Below are 9,851 nucleotides of genomic sequence, written 5' to 3'. Positions count from 1 at the left end.
GGGGGGGGGGGGGGGGGGACTTTTTGTGGGGGAAAAATGAACGGGTGAAAGGTTTCTCGGGTTTTTCCATTAAGAGTGTTTGAGGAGAGACTGTTTGGGGGATAACGTATGAAATTATTTAGCAGTCAATTGCGCGTGGTTAATGAGAAAGTCTTGTTCCGGGGATGATGGCTAAGAAAGGAGATTTCTTTTCGTTGGGAGTTCATTTTTGTACATCATCAACTCGCTTTTTACGCCGGTGGAAAAAGCCATTCAACGGGATGTTTGGATTTTCTGGGGGCGCCTGGGTGGAAGTTGGTATCTCTCTTCTTTCCGGAAAAGTTTTCCCATTTTCGTGGAGAAACTCAGTGCGATATTCAGTCATAGTTGAAAGAAAAATATGGCTGAGGTAGAAATGGGGGATTCAGGCATTATTCGAGGGAAGGGCGCTCGCCTCGGGATTCAGTGACACTATGACTTTTAAATTAAGTCGGTTTCACGCGATTACAGCGATTTCGGGGAGGACTTTGATTATTGCAGTTGGTTTCGAATAATTTTATTAGTTCGGGATTAGTGATTTGAGAGAAATTTAAATCAGAGGATTCACGATGAGGATGAAAAATCTGATGTTCAGCGGACAATACTATTTGGATGGACTTGGTATTAAGGATATCCAAGTACTTGGGCTATTTTTTATTCAGTAAAATGATTTCCTTCGGTAGTGAAACGTCAGAGCTTCCAGACACTTTCCAATGATTTTAAATGATATCGAACCGTTGGAAAATATTTTTTAAATTTGAAAAAACATAGAAAGGATTACTTTTGGAGGAAGATTGATGAAATAATTAAACAATTGCAATTTTCAAAAATTACGAGCTTTTTCGGTGAATAATTTATAAACAATGAGTTTTCCGATGAGAAAATCATTTGCTCGGAATCGTAAAAAAAATTATTCATATTCAGATTTTTACAGGAAATCGAGTTAATGCATTAAAAAATTAGGTTTCCGAATGTTTAAACAATTTTAATTATTTATTTACAAACAGCGAATGTTTGAAAAATAATAATTCTGTGAAAAATGTAATTTGAATGACGCTGAATATTCATGAATTTTTTCAAATTTTTGTCAGGCACTTTAATTGACAAATTTGATGATTGAAAATGATTGGGATACTTGGATATCCTTAATTTAAAGCTTTGTTACAGTAATTTTTTTTGCCCCACTCTTCTGAAAATAATTCACGAAAAAAAAAAAAATTTCGAAAGGTATATAGGAAGACAATCACTTGATTTCAGGAATTTCGATGAATTCAATGATTTCACGCAATTTCTGCGCTGAGAAAAAAGTTTTGATTTTCAGGAATTTATCGCTAATTAGTTAAGATTCACACTTGCGAAATTCAGCGATTTTTGGAGCAATTTTTAGTGACATTATTACTAATTTCCAGTGAAATCGTCGCTCATTTTCTGGAATTCATCTCCAATTTTCTCGAAATCTATCATCAAATTTCAGTGATAAAAATCATGAATGATCTAGTCAGTGCCCAGTATCACACGGAAAAAAAATACCAGAATCAAGTATATTATTTTCGATTCAAGTATATTTTATACTCAATTCAGGTGAATTTTTTTTTCCGTGCACTAATAATTGATGATAGATTTCTAAAAATCATTGACATGTTCCTAAAAATCACAACTTTTTTCTCTCCATGAGGAATGAATATTTAGTCTAGTTTAGTTTAGTTTAATTTAGTAGTATAAAGCAAGAAATAGTCCGTTTTAGTTTTAAGTGAAGAGACAATGACATTTAGTCCCATAGTACGTCGTAAACCATTATTTACCCCGAGATTAAATTTTCATTAGGGAAATATTGCTGAACGCACACGGGTAGTTTTAAAACTCGTGAAAATCTCGGGGTCTATTAACGCCCGGAAATTTGGTGATTAAAAATAAACGACGGGGTAAACAGTAGTCGGGTTATAAAATAAAGATATTTGGACATGTCGGGGTTCTACCTGTTGAATGTATTGAATAATGAAATCGATTGCACTCGTGATTTTGTGATGGTTTTTGATCATTTGAAAATAACATTAGGGCATTGTTGTCTGTGAAAACAAGGGGTGTGGGTGGATATCGTACGGAGGGTTTTTATAGGGCAATGAAAATGAATCCGATATTTTGTTTCATCGGGGTTTAACGGCGAAATGTGAGTGTGCTGAAAATTTAGAGATGTGGACAATTTTTAATTCATTGAGAGCAAAATTGTAGAGTTCAGTTTTCGGTTCGAGATTTTTTAAATTATTAACATCATTTCACGTCATTATTCAGACAGTTTCAATCACCTGTAATTCACTAATTTGTAAGGAAAAAGTTCATGCGAACCGTTAATGTAATTTTTTGTAAAAAATGAAGTAAAAATTTAACGACTGTAATTAACAATTAAGTTGTAATTATTATTGTCGGTAGTTTAAAAAGGATTTTTATATTTAGGTCAATTAAAATTAATCCGGTACTTTGTTCCATCGCTTTTTCTACTGAAATGTCAAATGTACAGAAAAATCGAGAGATATGGATAATTTTTATTTCGTGGAAACCAAGCCTGTAGATTCGTTTGTTGGGTGAATTTTTTTATATTTATGAAATACAAAAATTGATATGAAGTAATATAAACCCCCTTTTTAATTCCCTGCAACGCATTACTTTCAACCATTTAACAAAATTAAAAAAATATGTCTTTCGACACTTAAATACTTCTAGTACTCCTTTAAAAATACTTTAGTATTTTCATTCGATCAAAAAACCCGTAGAAAACATGAGGATTTTGCATTAAAAAAACCTCACCTCAACGATTTTAATCAACAATTAATATTCAATCATCATTAGGGGTATAACAATAAAACAAATATTTTATTCCGTCACTTTTATTACCAAAACGTCGGATATATAGAAAAATCGAGATATAAACAATTTTCATTTCGTTGGTACAAAAACTGTAGATTCGTGGCCTGAATTTCCTTATATTTAACAAATACAAAAATTGATACGAAGTGATATAAAACCATTCGCCATTTTCAATCGCCTGCAACTCATTACTTTCAATCATTCACCGATATAAAAAAACTCAGTGTCTGAAGTGTTTTTATCGGGTCAAAAAATCCGCAGAAAACGCTAGGATTTTCCGTAAAAAAATGTCAACTCAACGATTTTAATCAGAAATTCAGATTCAATCATCATTTAGTGGTAATCCACGATGGCTCGATGACCGATAGATCCCTCAGATAACACCTTCCAGTGGCAACAACCTCGGTAAAAAGAACAAGCTGAGGCCTCAATGTATGCAAAGTAGAGGACGGATGAATGGCAACTGGTTGTCTCGTGCTCAGCTGAAAACGATCAATAAATGTATATTCATGAGTCTGAAAAAGTATTCTGATCAATTATGCCCGCGTTATCATCATCGTCCCAATTTATTCAGAATATTTACCGTCAGGTAAGTGTTGTCTCGTTGCAGTTCAGCGAGATTATCCGAGAGGCCCTCGAGTAATGATTTTCTTAATGACTCGGTGTTACTGCCACAACTTGCACTCTCCAAATTAGCCCTCTCTGCTAATCCAGCGAGCTGTTTACGTACCTCCGTGGCGTATTCCAAGTTCCTGGGGTGGAGAAAATTGTCGTGACACCAGGGCTTTTTTTGGCCGGCGGCCGTGTAGCCTCGGTACACGTTGAGGAGGGTCACGTGGTCGCCCTCGGGGGAGGCGAATCTGTTGGATTTTCGGGGGGAAAAATTATTTGCTTGCGGGTAAAAATAAAGGGAGAGATAATTGTTCAAGGAAGAAGTGGGGAAAATAGACTGTTCACGCACGAAAAAATTTAATTGAAAAACCTAGGGAATTCGTTGGAAAATTCTACTGGATTTTTGTTGAACTTTCTATTAGTTTTTGAGCGATTCTATTGAAATATTCAATGTTTAGAAAATATTCAATAGAAAAAGTCAATAGAATTCGATTTTTCTACGTAACTTCTCTGAAGAAATTTTCTATAGAATTTCTTTGACTCAAATTTTTTAAGCTTTTTCATTCTATTTTTATTTTCTTCTGATGAAGAAGATCAGACGAAAAAACTTGGGAAATTTGAGCCGAGGGAATTCTATTGAAAATATTTTATTAGATTAAGTTGTATAGAAAAATCGAATTCGCTAGGTTTTTCTATTCAATTTTTTTATCCGTGTTTAATTGATAATAACTCAGGATTGGCAGCGTGAAATTTGAAAATTGTTTTTTTTACATTTTGAAGGTTTTTTTTTCAGGGGATAAAACGAGCGCTGATTCGTCCGAATCGCATCGTTGGGTCACGAGATATCTATCATTTAAAGAGGTTCTTTTTATCTCACCGTTTCCACCCTTTTTGCCTCATCATTTTCTCGTTCCTTCTCTTTCCCATTTTATCATTTCGATGATGCAATGTTAAAGGTGAAAAATAATTCTTATTTATTTTCTTAATGCAAGAGAATGTTCATCGATCACATACTTTAGGACATTTCCTTTGTGTTGAAGTTGGAAACGAAATTAAGGTCTTTCAACGAAATTTGTCATCTCATTTTTTTTATTTTTTACTTTTAATTTTTTTGCACAAAGAAAGAGCTTCCAAATCGAATGAAATATCTAATCAAATCCGTCCCCACAAAACCCTAAAAAATCCATGCATCACAAAATGGATTCCCCATGCAAATCAAGCCAATCAAAATAGATTTCCTCGTTTCTCCTCTTTCCCATTTTATCATTTTGATGTTCCAATACTAAAGGTAAAAAATAATTCTTATTTATGTTCTTGATGCCAGAGAATGTTAACCAATTCAAGCGAATCCCCCAAGTTTTTCTGTAAAATTATTTCGCAAGTGCCTTAGAAGATCTGCATTTCAGTGCAAAAATGAAGAGCTTTCAACTCGAATCAAATATCCAATCAAATCCGCCTCCCCAATCCCCAAAGAAATCCATGCCCCCCAAAATGAATTCCCCCCCATCAACATATTTCAAATTAATTATTGGTTATTTTTTTTTACTTTGATAATCTGAAATGATCTCCAATTGCTATTCAATTTTACATAGCCCTGGAGTCTCCAAAAATTATGATTGACAATGACAATCAAAAAAAGTATAAAAGAAATCTAAACATTTTCAAAGAGCGTTTAATGAAGACCCACTGGAAATTGTGATATATTTTCCACCGTGAAGATGGAAAAACACTCGAGATAACGTTCGCGAGATAATCCCCCGGGGCCTAAAATAAAAAAATGAAAGCCTTCAAAATCCCTTCCCCTGTTCCCCAGTACCTCACCTCGCCCTGGCAGCCTGGGCCTGTTCCCGCTTGGCCGGTGGTTCCGTGAACACAGACTCCCCCGAAAGCACCGCCACAACGGTCAAAGCTTCTTCGAGGCACTTGTGCTCCACCGACGCGAGAAGAACTTTAGTGAACCGCGGATCGAGTGGGAAGAGCGCCATAGTCCTCCCCATGGTGGTGAGTTGTGGGGGTGATCCCTTGACGGCCCCCAGCTTCTCCAGACACCCCACGGCGACGTCGACGGCGTCCTTCGGAGGTTTATCCATGAAATCGAAGCTCGTGATGTCGACCCCAATGGCCAACAGCTGCAGAGCAACCCCAGCCAGCGAGCACCTCTGGATCTCGGGGACAGGCATCTCCTTCATCCTCTCAAAGTCGGCATTAGTGTACGTCCTGTAGCACTTCCCTGGGCACTCGCGTCCGGCTCTGCCAGTTCTCTGCCAGGCTTGAGCCCTCGATATCTTCTCAACCCTCAGCACGTCGAGGCCCGTCGTTGGATGATGTGTCCTGACTTTCACGACCCCCGTATCGATTACGTGTCTTATTCCCCCTATCGTCACCGATGTCTCGGCCACATTCGTCGATAGAACAAGTTTGCGCATCCCCGGGGGCGATGGCTTGAACGCCTCCAGCTGTTGATGAGTCGGCAGAGCTGAGTACAATGGAAATACTTTGAGGGGGGGATAGCCCTCGCTAGTCTTCTCTAATTGCTTGGCCACTTGTCTCGCTGTCATCACAGCCGCCTCGATCTCCTCCTGGCCAGTGAGGAACACCAGAATGTCCTCGTTTGCTGGCGCCTCGCGGTGGATTTTGAAGGCCGACACCAGCGAGGCGAATGCGTAGTCGTCCTGGCATCGCGTCGTGTGGTAGATGTTCACGGGGTACTGTCTACCCTCGAGGTAGATCACGGGCGCCTGGAAGAAGGGAGGGAACGGGGAAAATCGGGTATTTACCGGCATTCTACACACGGCGGGAAATGTTCAATAAAAATTACGTATCTTTTCCGCAATTCCCGAGCGAAATGGGGTTGTGGAAATTGAGGACATTTTACGGAACTGTCACGGAATTTTTACAGAGCTTTCCGCAATTTTTATCTGAATCAACTGGGAAAAATTACGATATCTTCAATTCAATTTTCGGAGTCCATTCCGTAATCAGTGAGCGGATTGTGAGTTCCGTAGTTTCTACTGAACATTTCTCTCCGTGCGGTTTACCACTTTGCTCCTGGATTGAGTAATCGATCAGTTTGCATCACGAGATACGCGTCAAGTCAGAAATAGTCGGAAAACGGTAAATTTACGGCTGACTCGACGCATGTGCACGGGGAGAAATATTCAATAAAAATTACCAGAAAAAAGACGTAAAAATTACGGGCAAGATCACGGGCGCCTGGAAGAAGGGAGGGAACGGGGAAAATCGGGCATTTACCGGCATTCTACACACGGCGGGAAATGTTCAATAAAAATTACGTATCTTTTCCGCAATTCCCGAGCGAAATGGGGTTGTGGAAATTGAGGACATTTTACGGAACTGTCACGGAATTTTTACAGAGCTTTCCGCAATTTTTATCTGAATCAACTGGGGAAAATTACGATATCTTCAATTAAATTTTCGGAGTCCATTCCGTAATCAGTGAGCGGATTGTGAGCTCCGTAGTTTCTACTGAACATTTCTCTCCGTGCGGTTTACCACTTTGCTCCTGGATTGAGTAATCGATCAGTTTGCATCACGAGATACGCGTCAAGTCAGAAATAGTCGGAAAACGGTAAATTTACGAAATATTCAATAAAAATTACCAGAAAAAAGACGTAAAAATTACGTTTCGAAACGTAATCTGGGAAGTAAAATTCAATAAAAAGTGTCAATCGTCACGTAAATTCTACGATCTGTTCCGTAAAAATTACTCATCTGTCCGACGCCTGACGGCTAGCCATGAGTCACCGTGAGGGCGAGATTTTAACAACACGTTCCGTAATTTTCCCGGAACTTTTCGTAAAAATTCTTAAACATCCAAGAATTTTCATGTTCTGAGGTATAATAAATCTTGAAGTTTCTGTTAGATGTTACAACTTCCAGAAAAATTACGTGACTTTTTCGTATTTTTTCGGTGACAGACCCGAAAATTTACTGAACGTTTCAGATTTATTCTCTTATATTCCTACAGAAATTCACTGAAAACGATTCTCGCTTGCGGATTACGTGAAATGTTCCTAAATTTTTCTTGAATATTTCTCTCCGTGTAGAAAATTGTCATCATCATGTAATTTTGCGTCCCTACCTGAAAGTACTTTCGGAACTTGTCCGCGTCCATCGTCGCCGACATTACGATCAGCTTCAGCGGCGCCTGGCCCTTCAGCTTTCGAAGGTTCTGGGCGCGACGCGCCACCCCCAGGAGCACGTCCGTCTGGACCGAACGCTCGTGCGCCTCGTCCAGGATTATTATGGAGTAGTCGGAGAGATTCTCGTCTCTCATCGCTTCGCGCACCATCATACCGTCGGTTAGGTACTTTATTCGCGTGTCGGGGGTACTTGCGTCCTCGAAACGGACGCAGTAGCCCACTTGCTTGCCTAATTGGACCCCTTGTTCTTGCGCCACTCGACGCGCGATGCTCACCGCCGCTACCCGACGGGGCTGGGTCACTCCTATGCAACCGGAGGGAGACACCAGCCCTGAGGCCAGGAGGAGCTGCGGGATTTGCGTGGTTTTTCCACTTCCTGTTTCACCGATTATTATCAGGCTGCTGTGTTTACGGATTTCTTCGAGTAATCTGGAACATTTGGAGGGATTTTTTTCCTTTTCGAGGTGCGGGCAAGGGGGAAGGCGGCTGCGAGGAATTGTTCTAGATTTTCTCTGGACCTTTTCTGTTTTTCATTATTTCCACTCGGAGTTATTTTTTTTTTAATTTCGTATGTCGAATTTTGAGATTGTAAAACAAGTACTTTTATTTTGGTTTTGCTTGGATTTGACGGTTGAGCTTGAGGAAGTTGTTGGCTATTTTTTATTTTGAAAACTATTCATTTCAAAGATGTTCAAGTACCTCTTATTTCAATGTCTGGGGAGCCTAATACGAATTTGGTAATTTTTAATCGTGAAATTTGACAATTGTGGTGAATTACGTGAGAAAAATTTAGAAAATGCGGGGGAAATGAGCGTCAGTTAAATTAAATTTTGGCAGGAAGTACTTTTTTAATATTTCCTGGTCATGAATAAATAACAAAAATTCTCTAAACTTGCGGAAGGCAATTATTTTTTGCTTATGATCGAGCTTTGGGCAGATTCTGAATATGAATACATCGATTTCGATTTCGAAGAAATTATTTTCACGGTGGCAAATTGATTGTTTATGAATTATTCATGAACGGCAGTTGTAATTTCCGAAAATTGTAATTTAATATTTCTTATAATTCTTCGTCGAAAATTAAGAAAGTCATTTTTCTAAGATTTCTAAAGTGTTTCCCAACTGCTCAAAGTGAAAAAGCCAATTCATACTTTCAACGTTCAGAAAAATTTTTACTTTCCAAAAAAAATTGGCAGTGTCTATTCACAAGCTCCACGGTAACTTTGACCGTGGATATACGGGACGTTTTCCCGTGGATTCAATTGTTTTCAATTGAAGCCAGTCTTTTTCCTTCATTTTCCCTCAGCAAAAGAAAATCCCCATAAAAATCTGTCTCCCCCTCATTAAAAAATATTTGTAAATCCATTGCTCCCTCGCCGCCAATTTCCCCACCGATTAGAACAACAAGCACAATTTTCCGATTGAATTATTTCGAATTATTTGAATTGAGATTTTCGCGGTGACATCAGAGCCCCACCGCCACCTCGCGGCAGTCGGGCCGAACTACAGAATAACCTCGTGTTGTCATTTCACGATTTTACTCCGTCATCATTGAATTTTCTCTGAAAAACTTGATGTAATTACTTTTTTCGGTGTTTATAGACAGGTAGAGCCTTCCTCTGCTGTTGAATATTGCCGCCGGTTTTGCTCCCCTCCCCAACCCCATTGAGCTGTCCCTCCGCCGCCTCGTGTTTCGTAATTTTGTTGGGCGGCCCATCACTGAAGAAATTCACTGTATTCGGACGTTTCGGAGTGAGTTTCGAGAAACTGTTGCCCCCCATAACATTGTACTTTGAGTCTGTGCTGTCGTGCACCCCCATGATGCCCTATTAGAACCCCTCAATCACCGTTAACAAATAACAAAGCTCTATATCATGGCAGAACGGACAATCACTCGCACCACTCGAACCAATGTGTACAGTGGAAACACACGTGTTGAACACTGCGCACAGCTGTTCTCCCCCCATCGCTCATCGATCCTCTGACGATGCTCCTGGCTCGTGTAAGTGTATTTATCATCATCATGCATGAGTATAAACACGTAGAATCCACGTCCCACATTCAATTCAGCAAAAATTTTAAGATAACGGACAATGCACGCTAGTTTGATGAATTTTTACCCCCATTTTCGATGAATAGGGGGAATTCACCGCGTGTTGGGTCAAGGGGTGGAGGGAGGACGGGGGTCATTCGATC

At 39.4% G+C, this 9,851-nt stretch overlaps 1 protein-coding gene across 2 annotated transcripts; it reads right to left on the bottom strand.

Annotated features, from left to right (window-relative positions):
- Positions 1-2,884: 2,884 nt before the first annotated feature.
- Positions 2,885-9,614, bottom strand: LOC107036325 (ATP-dependent RNA helicase DHX33). Of its 2 annotated transcripts, none has more exons than XM_015254238.2 (5): positions 9,240-9,614; positions 7,595-8,084; positions 5,314-6,230; positions 3,464-3,740; positions 2,885-3,362 (listed from the first exon to the last, which is right to left on the bottom strand). In XM_015254238.2, exons 1-5 carry the CDS (start codon positions 9,473-9,475, stop codon positions 3,210-3,212), a joined length of 2,073 nt encoding a protein of 690 aa, XP_015109724.1. In that variant the 5' UTR covers positions 9,476-9,614; the 3' UTR covers positions 2,885-3,209. The 2 variants fall into 2 exon arrangements, with proteins under 2 accessions (XP_015109724.1, XP_015109725.1); XM_015254239.2 differs by having other exon boundaries at positions 3,464-3,632.
- Between the last annotated feature and the right edge of the window lie 237 nt (positions 9,615-9,851).

Source organism: Diachasma alloeum, unplaced genomic scaffold (assembly GCF_001412515.2).
Source record: "Diachasma alloeum isolate Michigan unplaced genomic scaffold, Dall2.0 Dall_scaffold_00208, whole genome shotgun sequence".
In the NCBI taxonomy this organism is placed as follows: domain Eukaryota; kingdom Metazoa; phylum Arthropoda; class Insecta; order Hymenoptera; family Braconidae; genus Diachasma; species Diachasma alloeum.
Note: the sequence above shows the minus strand (reverse complement) of the source record. Positions and strands in the feature narration are given on the sequence as shown.